This window comes from Acanthochromis polyacanthus, chromosome 5, assembly GCF_021347895.1.
Source record: "Acanthochromis polyacanthus isolate Apoly-LR-REF ecotype Palm Island chromosome 5, KAUST_Apoly_ChrSc, whole genome shotgun sequence".
In the NCBI taxonomy this organism is placed as follows: Eukaryota; Metazoa; Chordata; class Actinopteri; family Pomacentridae; genus Acanthochromis; species Acanthochromis polyacanthus.
In genome coordinates, this window is record NC_067117.1 from 7710952 (window position 1) to 7728341 (window position 17390).

The window sequence follows — 17390 nt, forward strand, 5'->3', positions numbered from 1 at the left end:
GATTACCTGTGAACATGTGTCAAGTTTAATATTCACCCCATGTTTTAAATTGAACTAGATTTCTGTCAAACCTTGCGGCAACCTGTTTAAAATATGTCCTCCAGTGAAAATCTATGTTTTCCCCTTGTTTGATATGTGCAAGAAGACACATTATGAGCTAAATAAAAGGTGGAGGGTTATCAGTGGTTAAATCTATAACCAGAGAGGGACTTTAAAATGTGTTTACTATAGGTTTATTGATTTAGCAAGCTGTGCTGCTATTTATTTGTTGTGAGAAATTGTAAGTGTTGTAAAGCTAATTACCAGTGAATATATAATGCTATTGGTCTGGTTCTACCAAAAGTGTTTTCATCACAGTAATCACAATTACTTTTAAGCAGTGTAGATGGAGCTCTTTATTGTCCCGAAGGAAATTTGTTTTCACAAGCTGTCATGTCACACATCATAACATACTGTACATACAAGGATACAAGGAAAAACAAAAAAAGCAAAACTGTCTAAAAAAACAACAAATAATAATAATCATAATAATATTAGAAATTAAAAAAGCCTTGTCCTCTTTCACAGCTGCTTCAGAGCAGACTAAAGCACCACTGCAAATACATTAACTCAAAAATAGAACAGCAACATGCATTAAAAGAGTGCTCGTGTGTCTGTATCTTCTCCTGCTCCTGCTTTGAGCTCTCAGAGCTGGTGAAGAAACTTGTCCGTGCATGCAGCACTCAGTAGAATCCACCTCCATGTGTATCTTTTTCGCCTTCTCATTTCAACTAGTCATACAGCAGACTTTGTTTTCAATCCTGCCACATTGATTACCAGTTGATATACAGTATTTAGTAGATGGGTGTCAGAGGTACCTTGCATTTTCTGACCTGTCAGTTTTGTTATGCCCAAGGGGAAATTTGAGAACAACAAAATTAGTCAGTAATACACAAAAAGTACCACAGTAGTATTTTTTTTTTAAAAAAAGCACACTCTAAAAGTGCAAAATAGACAAAAAAAAATGACGCTAAAATAAAATGAAGCATAATAGAGTAAAATAATAGCAAATGTAAATCTTTAAAAAAAATCGTAAAACTGAATACATGCTAGAAAAGACAATATAAATATAATACTAATTTCCACCATGCAAAAAAACACTGTGCTCTGAAGTTAATGTGTTAGTAAAATCAATGATTTATTGATATTAGAATTCTACGAATTTGATCTTCTCGTAAATGTTCTTGTCTGCTCAAAATGCAACCTAATTAAACAGTGATTTAGTTTTGTGTTTACTCTTTATGTTTGAAGAAGATGTAGTTTTCATGTCGGTACAGAGCATGCGCTGCACTCCTCTGTTTTGGAGGATTTCCTCTGTCGTCATTGCCGTATTTCGCATCAGCCAATGAAAAGCAAGAAAGGAGCATTCTCTCAGCCAATTGGAGCCGGTGGTGTGTTTAAAGGTTGTGAACGGAGGGACGTTTGAACTCTAATAGGCAGCATTTAGGGAAAGAGTTAGCCATTTTTATTTAAAGTCGGAACTCCTTCGTGTCTGTAACTTGAATTTACATATTTTCAAAGTTTGTAGACCCGTTTAGAACACCAAAAGGACTTGTGTGGCGAGAGCGCGGTGGAAATAGAAGCTTCATCGTAACGTTGCCGTGGATATTCCTTATGTATGTAGCTAGCCACAAATATCAGCGTCAATTGGCCGACGTAGCTGCTAGCTAGCTGGGGTAACGGGCTGCTTGAGAGCTGCTCTTGACCTGTTCAAACTGTGCTAAATTATCCGACGGTGGTTGTTTTCCGTCATTGTGCAATAACATATTTAGGTAAGTCGTGTTTTCTTAATACTACCTATTAAAAGAGTATTGTGTGTGTGATGTGTTGAGTTGGTTTCCAAGCTAACATTAGCCGTTGTTAGTTAACGTTAGTTAACCACGAGAGGTCGATGGCTAACGTTTAACCCCCCTCATGCGACTCTATACTTTTTGTTCGTATAAGCTTTAGATATTTGTCTTTTCCATAATACAAGAATGCATCTATGATGTGCAACCGTTTTGCCAATACGTTGTTGTAAAAGCAATAATGCTACCAACTAAACTGTTTTAATAATAGCAAATCCGATCGACGAAAATATTTCAAAAAATGTGGGATTTTACGTATTTATAAAGGCCTATTTTTCGATTAAGTGAAATTTGTTTCATTAAAAGCCTCCTTGCTTCTCCTCAGGATATGGCCTCTTCTGTCAAGATACCAAAGGGGACGAAACCTCAAGCCCTCAGGCCTGAAGTGAAGGTAATTTACTGTGTTCCCATAACGTTGAATATGAAATCACTTTTTTCAGCTGTGGGCTAGCTTTTCTGAGCTTTTATTTTTGGACACTGTTGTTTAGCTTTGAGCTTCTGTTTATTTGTAGAACACATCACTATGGGTGTTTTACAAGTTGGAGAGATATAATTTAGAGAGTTGACATACACAGAGGTAAAGTGGCCCACATACAGCTAAGAATAATAAAATCAATACAGCTTTAGTGTTTGCCCAGCTTGTGAATGATCAGAAAGTTCCCTTGAAGTCAGTTTATTAAGTGTTTTGGCATTTTTTTTGGATTGCAGTCAAGTGGCGATGGGCCGAAACGGATTCCTGTATCACAACAGTCACAGACGGTTCCGAAGTCTGTGGTCACACCAACTCCTCATCAGCGGGTCCTAGGTGTGTCAAATGGACCGCAGCGCGTTCAGCGGCCTGTGAGCCATCAGAAACCAGTATCTCATGTCCCTTTTGCTGTCAAGTCCACGCATACTAATGATCAGAACATGAACCCTGCGACTCAGAATCCAGCACCACTGCCCAAACCAGGTTCCCAGCAAAACCAGCCAAAAATGCATGTGCCCAAGGTGAAACCAGAGTCGACCACATTAACATCAGAATCAGCAAAGCTGGAGAAGCCACAAAGTAAATATAATACTATACTAGACAAATGGGTTAATAGTGTCCATCTGTAGATACTATAATATGTCTCTGTTTTTCTTTTTGTCAGGCAAACCAGTGAAGAATGATAGTGCACGTGTATCTTCATCAAAGTATGTCAATTGGGATTTCCTACACTATTCATACGATATTCCCTGAGATTGTGATTGTTTGTAACTATGTGTTACTGTGCTCGTGCAGACAGAAATGGAGTCTGGAAAATTTTGACATTGGCCGTCCATTAGGAAAGGGAAAGTTTGGCAATGTCTACCTGGCCAGAGAGCGACAGTCTAAGTTCATCTTGGCCCTGAAGGTGCTTTTCAAGAAGCAGCTGGAGAAGGCTGGGGTGGAGCACCAGCTGAGGAGGGAGGTGGAGATCCAGTCTCACCTCAGGTAAAGTGTTGTTAAGAGTCTATTCAACTATACCGACTTATGTGAGACAGACTTGATTAATGTTGGCTAGTACAAAACTGGATGTCAGCAGGATAAAGTTTTGCTGCTGCTTACTTATAGTATTGCACTCATTGTACTATTCCACTTATACACTTTATTTATATCAGTTGATGGTATTCTAAATAGCCAAGGAATCCCCAATTTGATGTCATGGAAATTAGCAGAACCACATGAAACACACCTACACTCACTGGCCACTTTATATGTACACCTTGTTAGAAGGTTGGACCCCCGTTTGCCTTCAGAACTGCCTTAATTCTTCATGGCATACTCTCAACAAGATTTTGGAAACATTCATAGCCCATCGTCTTCTTCAAGGTTGCATTCCTTGAGTTACTGTTGCCTTTCTATTATCTACAACCAGTCTGCTCATTCTCCTCTGACCTCTCACATCAGCAAGGCATTTTTGTCCCCACAGCTGCTGCTCACTGGATATTTTCTCTCATTGTGAACCTTAGAGATGGTTGTGTGTGAAAATCCCAGTAGATCAGCAGTTTGTGAAATATTCAGACCAACAACCATGCCATGTTCAAAGTCACTTAAATCTCCTTTCCTCCCCATTTTGATGCTTGGTTTGAACTTCAGCACATTGTCTTGACCTTGTCTACATGTCTAAATGTATTGAGTTGTGGCCATGTGATTGGCTGACTAGCTATTTGTGTTAACAATAGAACGGGTGTACCTATTAAAGTGGCCAGTGACTGTATAATTACCATACAGTTGAAACAAATGCCTCACTAAAACCAAAATTGTAAACTTCAAGAAATTAGAAAGTATTTTAGGGCTGTTTTATTAGACTGAATTAGTTTTAGCTAGGTAAACAATATAAACTCACATCTGTGTAGAATAAAACCACAGTGGGTATTTAGCTAAAGACGGTGAAAAGCAAAGTCCTGAAACATTACTTGTGGCATAGCAGCAGTCTGCATAATAGAAGAAAACCTGACTATAAACATCATCTCGGACAGTGACATTAATTATCTAGTGGAATTTACGCTGAAGTTTATTTTTTAACTACTTCAGTCTCAGCTTTTTAAAAAGTGATTAAGAAAACAAATGACAATGAATTTTCTTGGTAATATGTCAGATGTTTTGGTTTTATGGGCATGTAGTACAGTTTTAGACTGAGGTCGTGCTGTTTAACCTGTGACGGTCTTGTGTCAAGGGTCTTATATGAATTGATCCCCCAGTTTAATGTAGCTTAGCAGCCTCACATGATCGGATATGTACATCATTTATCATGTATGACAGACGTGATAGTGTAAGCCTTTAAGTGTTAACGGTTTTAGGCCATGCCAGTGTGTTGCAAAGCAGCAAGACCAAGACAGCATACTTTAGTGTTTTTTATTAACTGGCAGTGGCTATGTCTTTTTTTGCTGTTATTGTTTTTTGTGCGTATTTGTTATTCTGTATGTTAATATCTATTTTGCCCATGCCACTTTCTGAAAATGTAATTTTTGATGCATCAAGATTTTGACTGTAGTATAAAAGTTCATGCTGGAGTGACTGCATTTTTTAAAATTTAGTCTTACATGTTATTTTTAAAATGGAGATAGTCATTTAGTTCAGCCAGTATTTGCTGTTTTGAATTATAAGTTGGGCATGTCAAGAATATTTCTGAGAATATTCCTCTGTGTTGGTGTTCGACAGGCATCCTAATATCCTGCGCCTCTATGGGTACTTCCATGACGCCTCTCGTGTCTATCTCATCCTTGAGTTTGCACCCAAAGGAGAGCTGTACAGCGAGCTGCAGCGCAGTGGACATTTTCCAGAGAGCCAAAGTGCCACAGTAAGTGCACCAGTTTAAGACCTTTTTATAAAAGTCACCATGCTAATAAATTAACAATTGACATCCACAGTTTAAATGCATGTATGTGTTTATATAGAGTAAACTATTACTAAAATTAATGTAAATGTATAAACCAACAGACAAATGTTCAATAGCCTTCCTTCAAAGACTTGATGATTGCAAAACTTTGAGAATATGGACATAAATTTGGTGTTGTATTGACAGTGATTTATGCTTTTGTGCTGTACTAGTACATCATGGAGCTGGCAGATGCCCTCATTTATTGCCACACCAAGAACGTGATCCACAGAGACATCAAGCCCGAGAACCTGTTACTGGGGGCGAATGGTGAGCTAAAGATTGCGGATTTTGGCTGGTCAGTTCACACCCCTTCCTCCAGGTAAGCGCATATACCTGTAAAGCACCTTTGTATTCTTGTTTTTTTGTTGTTTGTTCCCTTGTAATGAAGTGTTGTATTTAGAGAATCTTTATGTAAATTTGTTCTCCCATTGAGAGAAGAATGTTTTGGGTTGCATCTGCAATTTACTTGTTTGGTTGCAAATTCTGCTCAAGCTTTGCAGTATTCAAAACTTTGAGTAGATGCATAGCAGTTGTTGTTGTTTTTTTCATCCTGATTTTATGACGCAGTCATTTATTTTCTTGTTTAGGAGATCCACTCTGTGTGGAACTCTTGACTACTTACCTCCAGAGATGATTGAGGGGAAAACTCACGATGAAAAAGTGGACCTATGGAGTCTTGGTGTCCTTTGCTTTGAGTTTCTGGTTGGAAAACCCCCCTTTGAAGCAAAAACTCATGAGGAGACCTACCGCAAGATTTCAAGGGTAAGACGCCATGACGGCAAGCATTTAATATGGAGCTGCTTGCTCTTTTCATACCACTGGAGTTTGTATGCCTGCAGTACTCGCTTGTTCCAGTATGCGACCATGCTACATACCTAGTCAGTGAAAGTTTTTGTATGTCCTGTATGTAGGATGCAAAAATGATTTTTATTGTATGTAGGCCAGTCTGATTTGGCAATTTGCAAGCCAATATCGTTTTTCTGACCAATAATTGTTTGCACAGCTACATTACTGTCTCTCACGCAGGTATAAACAAGCTTGATTTGTTGAAAGTCCACAGGCACATGAGAGCTCATTTTGTACGACAAACCGCAACAAATGCAAGGAAGGTGCAATATTATGGCAAAGCAGTTTGCCCCCGTTGTATCGATAAACATTTTGGAATGAGAAGCTGTAGCACTAAAGCCCAACCTAAATCTTTTTCTGTCGTTATCATCCAGGTGGAGTACACTTACCCTGCACAGTCCAATATCAGTGCTGGAGCTAAAGACTTGGTTGCCAAGCTGCTGAAGCACAATCCCATGCACAGACTGCCCATCCAGGGGGTCATTTCCCACCCGTGGGTGGTAGAAAACTCGACCAAGAAGCCCACAACCTTTAGCAGTGAAGAGCTCAGCCAGTGACTGCTCTCCAGTTAGCATCTGAGGGCTGTACATGAGAGGGTGGAGTATTGCCGAGTGCAGGCTGTACAAAGGTATGCAACATGAACACCGGTGTGAACTTCCACTAATCTGACTAAAACCATCACTTCACGTGGATGTTTTCTCTCTGCAGACATCTTCAGCCACTTGGTTGTGTTTGTTTTCTTTTACTTTCTCCTCTTTTAAGTTCCTGTCTTACAAATGACAGAGTCCTTCCTGTAAATATTTCACCATTTTTGCATAATTATGAGTATTTTATTGAGCTTTTCAAAAATGCTATTACTTGAAATAAAAATGATTGTTCATCGAATATGTCACTTTGAAAATGACCTGAATGTCTTCATCAGTTTTTATTCCTGTTTGTTGAGTTGGCATTTCAAACGCTGGGAGTCGTCTGTAGCATTTGGTGAAACGGACTTTGCACTGATGCTGGATGAGTGAGAAACTTCCATCAATTTACTGTTTTATCAGGAGCCTGGTGGTGAGATGTCAGCAGAGGGCGCTAGAAAACCACTAGAGTTGGGGTTGTGTTACACGTTTAGTGAATTGAAAATGATTTTCTTTTAGCAAAATGCAATATTAAACTGTAGAGAAAGTAATACTTTTTGATGGGCTGTTTGTCTTAAGCTTCTTGTATCTTGAATGTATTGAGTTGCTCCACTAATAAGAGTATTTCAATGGGGAAAATGTTACTTTTATATGTTCAGATTAAGGTGGTCTAGAGGGTGCTTTATGCTTTAAAGTTGTAACTTGGGATAAAGTAAAATCACCTGTTGTGGGAGTTAATCAGTGAGATTATCTACCAATCTAGTATTAATGTTTTTTTTTTTAAAGCAGGTGCGTTTATAAAATGTCTATTTCTGCTGTTAAAGCTGTGTTTAGAGGAGAGTAAATAGCATGCATTGTATTTTTAAAATGGAGAAATGTGGGTTAAACAGTGATAGTCATGAAAACTATGGACTTTATATGAAGACACTTTTACTATAACAATAAATCTTTAAACTACACCTCCAAACATTCAGCTGTATGTTGGAAGCAAATTGTCTGAAGGAAATAAACAAAATGAGTATTGTATTGAGAAATTAATTAAAATCATTTCATCAGGTTCAAGTCTCCTGCCAGTAGGCCTAAATGTTTTATACAATTAACTTTCTTAGCCACTAGGTGCCTCCCCAGGCACGATGATATGGAGAAAAGCTCTTTAAGGTGATTATGGGAGAAGAATCGTGTCGTTTTTAAACCAAAATTTGTTGCTTCAGTTAAGAAATAGATGCTTAAAATGCTTTGATTTGTGCCCATCAAATTCTCACTCTGAGAGGTTGACATAAAATGCTTATTTCAGTCCAGATTAGCTTTATTTTGGGTGTTACTTAAGTTGTTTTGCAGTGAATTTTATACAGCAGTTCGAGTGTTGTCGCATTACTTTTACTTCATCAGAACTGGCCCTTAAATCTGAGAAGTGTAAAGGTGGACTGCACTTTAAGGTAACTCCGTGTATTTTGCACCTGCTAGCTCCTATTCCAGCTTTAGATGATGCCACTCGGAAATAAATAGTTTGTCCAGATGTTGCCCGACCAGGAGGAAATCAACAGAGTGGATGAACAGGTCGGCCATGAGGCCTGATGCAGCCTGCAGCAGAAAATCTGTTCAAACGTTTCTTTTTCTTTTTCTTTTTTTTTTTGACGTGAGCATGCAGGAATGTGAGGCCCAGCGGAACAACGCGCATGCTCCGACTTTCTCTCAGCAGGCCTGGAATGAATACAGCACAATTTGTAATCGGATTTTCAGTAGACAGTATGAACCTCCATCCCCCCTTCCTCACACCCCAGACACATCTTCCGACATTATTCCTTTTCCAAGCCTTGAACCTGCGCAGTCAATTCACCTCAATTTCCACAGATTGATAGATAAATAAATATGAAAGCGATTATCCATCATTTTCTGTCTTTTATTATAGAGAAAAAAAATACATGTTCTGACCGTTTTTCGTTTTACATAAAACCACACACATTTTTACAATATAATTTCACTTATTTCTTTATTCTTTAATATTAATTTCACGATATATGAGAACGACTTTGAGATATACATTCCATCTTTTTGAAACCACAATAACACACTACACATACGGTTTTATAACATTTCCACAGGACCCATTGGATTGCACAGAATGAAAAATGTCTGTATGCACATTTTCCTCTCTAATGATCTCGTTTTTTTTCTTGAAGATTTTCAGACACCGAATTTTCGAGACAGAAGTCGTTTCAAATTAAAACCAGGCCATGTGTGTTTATTTTGATGCGTTGTGTTAGAATTGAGCGTGCATTATTGTTTCATTTTGGGGTCCCCTTTTAGCTGGAATTTGGGGCTGAACTCATGATTTTTTTAGTCATTTATTACCGATTAAAAAGTAAGAACAAATGCCAAATATCGAACAAATGAACAAAAGGCCGATGAAAGCATTAACACGCAGAGAAACCGCAATTTCGTTTTTTTTTTTAAATTTCCACTTCCCAGTTTCATCATGTTTGTGTGTCTGAAATATCATACATTCAATGCATAGTTTGTATAGCTGCTGTGTGTCTGATATTTTTGCCAGTATTTAAAACTGATCAGGGGAAAGGTCCAATTTTCTCATTTCCAACGAAACTCCACTATTCTTTTAAATATTTCGAACTGCAAGTCAAGGATTTTCTACCTATTATTGCCATTGTGTTGTTTTCTGTCGTATTTTATTTTGGGTTTAACACCACATTCAGAACCCATCGTCATATTGCAAATTACCTAGAAGACAGTGGCATTTGTTGAGTTCTTATTCTTATTTTTTTCCCTTTAAAATGAATCTTAATCATCGTTATGTCACAATATATCTGTCCATCACAAACCCGAGCGTTACATGAAGTGAAGTCTCATGTGGGGAAGCACCACAAGAGAAACAAAAAAGGCAGACTGCCACTTTTTGCGAATTTAGTTTAAGGTCAATATTGTAAACGTTCACTCCACTGGAAGATATGTATATGTACTTTTGTTGGCATATTTATACAACAGGTATTTGTCCGTATGGTGTGTTTGTTGTGGATGCGTTAGATTCCCTCACTCTCACCGCGCGTGTGTGTAGATGCAAGTATTGTATGAGAAAAACGTGTGCTCTGTGCGCTTTTACGCATGAATTAAGCAGAGGGGCTGCGCTCGCTGGGAAGTCGTTTGCTTTTTTTATTCTTTTTTTTCACTAAATGGGGGTTTGCAGTTAACATCTAGTTCCAGCAATGGCTTGCATCTACTCTTCTATGTTATATCTGAAAGCCTCTATGAGCCCCTCCATTGAATGGATGAAACCAGATATGCTGCATATACCTCCTATTACAAAGATAGCGACATCAAAGAAAACCTGGTGCCATAGCAGCTTTCTCCATAAAAGCTTGAGGTGGAAGAGACTGGGAAGCAGAAAGCAAAGACCTGCGCCCGTCAGGCTGCCAGTGAGACCCATGAGGAGGGCGAAATGTGGCACGTAGATCGCCATGAGCAAGGTGAACACGACGAGGACGCATCGGAGAGTGAGTCCCCAGGATTTTAGGCGTCCATCGCCTCCGTAGCAATCTGGAAAGTACGCGCGTCCCCCTTCCTGGAAAAACGTTTTCTCCAGTACCTCGACGGCAGCGAAAAACGGCAGCGGGTAGGACAGCAAAGCTTTGGCCACGAGGAAGATGTTGACGACGGCTCGGATGGTCGGGGGCAGGTTGTCTGTGATGACCTCCTTGGTTTCGTCGGCCCAGGTCAAGTAGGCCACCAAGGCGAACAGGCCCTTGAGGATGCAGGCAGCGATGTGAGTCCAGTTCATCATGCAGTGGAACTCGGCCCTGTTCTGCATGTTCCCCTCCAGGGACGGCAGGAATATCTGCGAGGTGTAGCTGAACACGATAATCCCAATGGAGATGGGGAACTTCTTGACATCGATGTAAAACTTGACCTTGTCCCAGGCCCAGTCCCTCGCTCTGGAGAGGCAGTACGCGATCACCAGGATGTTGATGACAAAGTGGGCCAGCGTGCACAGCAAGCTGAACTTGGAGACGGCTTTCAGGTTCTTGAGGAAGGCGCAGGGGAGGAGGGCGGCGGTGGCGATGATGGCCCACGACTTCTGGGAGATTGGCATGTTGGGGAAGCTGTTGTACATGAGATTGCCGCTGACCACCACGTACAGGATGCAAGTCATCACTAGCTCTATGATTTGGGCTACATTCACGATATGGCCACCTAAAGCCGGGAACCTGGGCGCGCAGCAGGCGTTGGCAATGTCCACATAGGAGTCCCTCACACGGACCAGCTGCCCGTCTTCGTCCTCCTCGTACAGGCAGGCAATGAGGATTTTCCCCGTGTAACAGCACACCACGGCGGCGAAAATAATGAGAAAGAGTCCGAGGTATCCTCCGTGCAGGATGGCGTAGGGCAACCCGAGAACAAACATCCCCTGCAAACACAGAAAAAGAAGAGCACATTGTGAGTATTATCTGGGCCAAAATGCCAAAATATGCTCATTAAGTGTTCATCATTTCTGCTTTTCTGAACACATTCTGTTTTTTTTTATCCTTTGCATAACCGAATCATATAATAATGTGGGCTTTGGGCTTGCTCGGCCTGAATGGATGTCACTCTCGTTTTCATGTTGTGGGTTTTCCACTTCGCTTTGAGCGCATCCGCCCGCCTCTGACGCCATCACGAGCTGGAGGAGACACACTGTGACGTCAGGGTGGCTGCCGTGACCACAGCCCTGATAAGGCATAAAGGGGATTGCGTCTAGGGATTTTTTTTTGTCGCATAGTCTCCACGCACAGACTCCCCTCTCGAGTAAAAATCCTTGCACTTTAAGTGATGTCCTGACATCCCAGAATCACCGCATTCTTGGTGAGGAAACAGCCGCGCGCAGGCAAGATTGTCTGTGTGTAATTGGATACATCTCTGCTACATTATTGGAGCATGTGTGACTTTATAATATGCTGCGTAAAAATCTGTGTCTCCAGACAGCTTAGCCCATTTCCCCACATGTTGTAGCTGTAATATATTTTAGGTGAATTTAGCAGTTGAATGCCAACTCCAGAATAATAGATTTTAATACATAAAAGCTTCCTATAAACCCAAAGGTTATACAGAATCTTATTTATTCATTGCCATGGGGAGTATTATGTTAGCAGTTATCAGGGACGTTCATCGGTGACATTGGACATCACCACAGACAAAGAATGTGTGTGTTTAGGGGAGGAGGGGGCACAGGGCATCAACTACCTCCCTTTTTCCAGCGCATTGTAACACCTAAGCGCCGCTTAAATCTCTGCGTTGATCTGATTAGATATGATGACAATATTACAAGAATTAAAAATCCATTTTCTGCCAAAAGCAATAAGAGGGATATTTTTCATGGATTTTTTTTAAACAGCAACTCGATAAAGTTGCTTCAAAGGGACAACGCCTGGGTGACTTTTGTATGTATGAGTATTTTTAATGAACCTTTTACGCGGCCGCAGGTGCGCATTTATCTCGAATTTCACAGTCGCTTCGGAGGCGCCTCAGCCAATTAGAACCGAGCACCGGAGCCGCCCGTTTTCCAAACCGTGAAGTGCTCTTTACCTGGATTGCGTTCGTGACGTTCCAGCCCGCCTCCCAAGCGGTAATCTGTGGTCTGACTTCAGTCAACTCGTTCGTCGGACCTCCGTCCTTTGAGGCAGAGTGCGGTGGTCCGGTGCCGTCCCTCTGGTAGTGGCTGTCACCGTCCAGCACGCCTCCGTCTCCGCTCCCTTCTCCTCCCATCTCATCGGATGTCAAAATGTCCATCTGCATGCCTTGTCGGTGGTCGTAGTCCAGGTCATCGCAGGCGGCGAAGCCCAGCGCCTCTTCGTCGGTGGCGGCCTGGAAGCCCATCCTGGCGAACATCCCGCTCACCTTTGCCTGGGATTTGTTGGACACGGCGTTGGCTGCATTTGTCAGTTTATTAGAAAGCTTGCTTCTGATTAACGTCGCCATTTTTCGCTCCTCTGTCGACTCTTAACCTGTCTGCAGCTTAATTAGTGATTCTCTCTTCCAGTCAAGTCAGTAAAAAAAGATGAGGCTACTTTGGATTGCAGCTCTTGGTTCTCTGCATTAGATAAAGCCACGAAGGAAAAGCGCAAGTTTTTTTTTTTTTTAAGTTTCAAGACACCGACGGTTTTCAGTTGCTATCTCCACTTCTTGTTCACTGTACGCCTGCTGCTCTCGATTATCCCCAGGTTCATGTCACCTTCAGACGTCGCTGCTCCGTTTCTGCATCTTGGCACTGCGCTCTGATGCTCGACAAGTAGCGCACCTATTCAGTCTCTGAGGCGGTTCGGCGGTGTGCGCAAAAGCTTTACGCACGACAAAGGGCGAGCCACAGGTTCTTGCGGGGCCTGTGCCTGTATCTCTTTCTTTTTGGGTTATAAGGTGGCAGGCAGCGTTTCCAGGAGTTGCTTGTCGGCTTTCAGGTGCATTTACTGATGCCAATGCGGTACCGTGGAGCCCGCGGGGGGAGGCAAGGAGGAGACACGTGTCCTCATCAGCCTGCCAATGCAAAGCACGTCTCCAGCCCTCCCAGTGCCCCACCAGGAGAAAACGGGAGAGATTTGCTGCATTTCTAGGGGAGGTGCTTGCAGTACCCCCACCATCTCTTCCCCAACCCATAATCTATAATACCTCATTCTAACATCCAATGACATTCCGGGGGCCTCAAATCTTGCATAACTTTACGCGTATAAAAGGAGGCAGAATTTTGACGAAAACCCAAGCTCTTTGGACCAGATTATATAACAAACAGTCTAGGATTTGCAATTTTTTTTTCTAAAAAAGAAAAAAAATCAAATGTTGCGCCATTTATTTCTTTTAAGAAAGAAGAGGAGGACGTGGAGCATCACAATAGTAACCAAACCGCCTCTGGGATTACGCCGACCGGGTTTGATAACTGCGTTGGGTTTGCTGGTGATCAGGGGGGGGGAAATAATACTTTCGTGAATTTTATTTTTGCTAAATTATGATAATATATAGACCGCGCGTTTTCAGAAAAGAATGCAGCTTGTTGTTTTGTAGAAACTGAACTTTGATCTGCTTTTATTCCAGCCGCTCTGTTGTGAGGCTTCATTCAGGAATGCGCATTCATTCACTAATTCATGGCTATGATTGTATCTGTGGAGATTATGTGACGGTCTGACCCAGGGCGGTGTTCCCGTTGAGAAAAAAAACTGTATTATTATGCTAGGAGATGCATTATTTTAGGGGGGAACAATGTAGAGGACAGAGGACATTTTTCCTAAAGCTAGTTTTTATTCTAAAGAAATCCAAAGTATGCGTTTTAGCTTCTGTTTTTACCAAACTAACAATACTTAAAATATACACTGACAAGGGTATTTTAAGGTAAAGTTTTGCTTAATAATAATCGAATATATTTAAGCAGCAGGGCTTCACATTTTATTGGTCTTTGTAGATTAATAACAATAAAGAAAAGCATCAATTGCGGTCGTTTTTTGTTTGTTTAAATGCAGCTTTAAGCGAGTTAGTAACAAAGGCCCAAATCGCTGTGAACACTTTGTTGACATTGCCTTGTCACTGGTAGTCTGCCTCCACCATGTTCAGTGTGTCCTCAGGCTGCAGTATCAGAGTTCATCGCTATGACACAAAACCGAGGCCTGAATACAACAAAATAGGCTGAACTAACACGCAGTGTGACGCTGTATCCATTCATGCTGTTTGCTAGAGAGAGGGAAAAAAATACTAATATGACCTGTTAAAAGCTCAGAGTCAATAGCCTGTAACCCGATCAGACCACTGATGGGAGGCGATCATGATACAGCGAAACTCTGCTGTGGTTTTTCTTTTTTTGGTGAGCCATCATTCCAAATATTTTGAGATGATCATTAATTATTGAAACATTTGAATTGGGATAACCTTAAGTGCCCCCCCAAAATCCTCCAAATAAACTCTAAGTGCTTGTTTGGCTCTGTTAAATCTGCAACTCTTCATTTAACAATTAATAATCCCACGATTAATACGTGCTTCTGCTGGAAGATGAACACAAAGACGGAGAGAAAACACTGTTGTATTGTTCGTTATATTTTGTTACAGAGCTGAATGATCTGGAGCGAAATCCACCCCAAATCCAAACTGCATCACGATGATCTCACCGACAGGCTCAGATGGGAGTGCAGGCCGAGCTGCATCAGGCCTGCGCATCAACGATCCACACAGATGCGGGTTGAATCATAAAATAAGGAGGCAAATAAACCGCTCCCTCCGACGCGCCTTTGCTTTTGTGCGTCTTTTTTTTTTAAACTTGCAGTTGTGGGAACGGAAATGGCTGCCTTCTGCGCCTCGAATGAAAGAGTTAATGACAGAGGCTGTTATCAGCGGGCTGCAGCCCTCCTCTGATCTGCGCTGTCTGATGGAGTGCGCTGCAAGATGAAAAGAGCAGCTCTGACACCAGCAGCCAGCAGGTTACAGCGGCTGCAGACCTTTTCACGACCTGCTAGGAGACAATAATAACAATAATAATAATAACTACGTCATAAAAGTTAATCAATGTGCAATTGGATGTAGCCTTGAATCCCACGTGTGCATAAGGATAAACAAAAGCCTCTCATCCTAAAATACATGTAGCTCCATATTATACTAAACAGAAGGTGTCTTAAACTGGCGGAATCTGCAGGTTTACAGTTTTTTTTCCATGCACACCAACGCTCTTTGCATCCTGTGCGTTATCATCGTGCACAGGCCTCTGTGATCAGTGGGAGCTGCATTGTTACCCTTCGTGAAAGTGATTTTCTCAGTTTATCACCCATCCTGAAAGTCATCAGGGGGTCAGGGCGCCACGTCCCAGGAGGATCTTCATCTCTGTCCATGCAGATATGACCAATCAAAGCTCTTTATCACTGCGTTTCTGTTTGACCCACCGGCGTGATTTTTTTGTCGCTTTTTTGGTGGGTGATAGACAAATCTAAAATGGCATTGCGAGATCAGTTTGTCCTCAAATTCATTTCCTCCTCTGTGCCCGCACTCTCTCCCCCCTTCTGTCTCCACGCGCTTTTTCCTCCCTCCTCCTCTTCTCAGTATTTCACCCCCGGCTCTCCTTTTTCGCATTACACACATGGGTGAGCTGGCACAAGGTTCTCCGCCTTCATGTAACCCCCCACTCACCCACCACCACCTCCACATCAACCCCTCCACCACCACCAATCTTTTCCTCGATTCACAAAATATTTTTTTAGAAAGCAGGGGACATTTTTTCCCTCCTGGAGAGAGCAGTCTGATAAGAGAGCTTAATAAAATAAAGAGCTGGGCTGCTTTTCAGTGATTAACGTAAATTACACAACAGCATGAAAAGGAAACCTAAATAAATGTAGACTTCAGTGTTCAAGGACAACTGGGCTTTATGTTTCCATGGCGTCCTCCTCTGAAATGATGCCTTTCCTCGTATGCTATCTTTACCTCACTCATTGCATGCTTTCAGTAAGACAAGGTAATGACATGGCAGTCTGAGTGTGTGTGAGGCAGAGAAAAAGGAGTGCGTTACTGGAATCGTTTGACGCACGACCCAGATCGGGCCCAGATAAGAGAGTGTCTGAGGCAGGGAATTAAGTGCAAATGAAACTGCAAGAGGATTTCTGGTGAAGAAATGGTTTTTAAAAAATGTGGAAGCCGAGGCACTTATCCTGCGCCACATTACCTGCAATTTAACCCGTGATTGTCTGGCCTGCTGCGTCTTTCTGCCGGCCCAGCGAGGCGGAAAACGCAGACCCAACGCTCCTCAATTAACGAGGGACAGTGAAAAGGCACTCTGCGCTCTCTGGGGACTGGAGGGGAGGGAAATTAGCCTGCATCAGGCTAATCGGAGGACCTCAGAGTCCATTAACATTTGCATCACAATCACAGGTAGCGCGCTGACTGTGGAATCGACCGGGTTGTGTGTCGTCTGCGGCGAGCGGTTTGGGCGCAGAGGGGAGAATATTTCAGATTCAGTTAAGGTGTGAAGTCCAGATTTCAGCACCACGGACAGAGCTTCAGTTCAGCCAAAGGGCCTCGAGCTCCATCCACGCTGCTTCTGAAGGTTCTTTCTTGACATTGAGAACACAAAGCCCTCAGTTGTTGGAGGCGTTTGCTCTTTTGTTGCAGTGTTTTTAAACTGTAATGCCAATATTTTTGCAGAAATACCGCCAAGGCTGTGGTTACATTAAACAAACTAAACACTATGTTTTGTAAATTCATCCAGTTACTTGGAAAGAGAGAAACAAATCAAATACAACATATAACAGCTATTTTAGCATTGGTTCAGTGTAAATAGGCTCTTATCATAAGGATTCAATGCATGTAAGAAACTCTGACTTGTGTTTTTCCACAGTAAGAAGTGAATATCTCCATAACTTGTGTGCCTCAAGTCCCTTTTTGTGACCATAGCCTGTAACCCTGAACCCATGAGTATTCTGTTTCACTAAAAATGAGTAAACAGATGATATTCAAAAAAAAAAAAATCTCAGCTCCAAGCTTTCAAAGTGTGTATCTTTGTGTATCTTGTGAAGTAGAGACTATTTATCTTGTGAAGTAGAGACTATTTATTTTATGATAGTGAGAGATGTGAGGAGATAATTTACATTTCTGGTTGTGAATCAGGAAATGCACATCCACCTGTCTCCACGATTTCCTAGTTTCAG

At 41.7% G+C, this 17390-nt stretch overlaps 2 protein-coding genes across 2 annotated transcripts; one reads left to right on the plus strand and one right to left on the minus strand.

The window, feature by feature from the left end:
- Positions 1-1439: 1439 nt before the first annotated feature.
- Positions 1440-7700, plus strand: aurka (aurora kinase A). The gene is made up of 9 exons (XM_022199697.2): positions 1440-1811; positions 2212-2277; positions 2595-2934; positions 3020-3062; positions 3151-3342; positions 5053-5191; positions 5443-5591; positions 5860-6034; positions 6493-7700. Exons 2-9 carry the CDS (start codon positions 2215-2217, stop codon positions 6673-6675), a joined length of 1284 nt encoding a protein of 427 aa, XP_022055389.2. The 5' UTR covers positions 1440-1811; positions 2212-2214; the 3' UTR covers positions 6676-7700.
- A 927-nt stretch (positions 7701-8627) lies between these two features.
- On the minus strand, positions 8628-13306 carry slc32a1 (solute carrier family 32 member 1). Its single transcript, XM_022202951.2, has 2 exons — positions 12313-13306; positions 8628-11158 (listed from the first exon to the last, which is right to left on the minus strand). Exons 1-2 carry the CDS (start codon positions 12703-12705, stop codon positions 9971-9973), a joined length of 1581 nt encoding a protein of 526 aa, XP_022058643.1. The 5' UTR covers positions 12706-13306; the 3' UTR covers positions 8628-9970.
- Positions 13307-17390: the final 4084 nt, after the last annotated feature.

Bases quoted from the DNA above. Each gene is read 5' to 3' on its own strand.
- aurka (XM_022199697.2), top strand. From the start codon at position 2,215: ATGGCCTCTTCTGTCAAGATACCAAAGGGGACGAAACCTCAAGCCCTC. The intron at 2,278-2,594 runs GTAATTTACTGT...TTTGGATTGCAG, and splicing joins CCCTCAGGCCTGAAGTGAAG to TCAAGTGGCGATGGGCCGAA. The intron at 6,035-6,492 runs GTAAGACGCCAT...GTTATCATCCAG, and splicing joins CCTACCGCAAGATTTCAAGG to GTGGAGTACACTTACCCTGC.
- slc32a1 (XM_022202951.2), bottom strand. From the start codon at position 12,705: ATGGCGACGTTAATCAGAAGCAAGCTTTCTAATAAACTGACAAATGCA. The intron at 11,159-12,312 runs GTAAAGAGCACT...CTGTGTTTGCAG, and splicing joins ACGTCACGAACGCAATCCAG to GGGATGTTTGTTCTCGGGTT.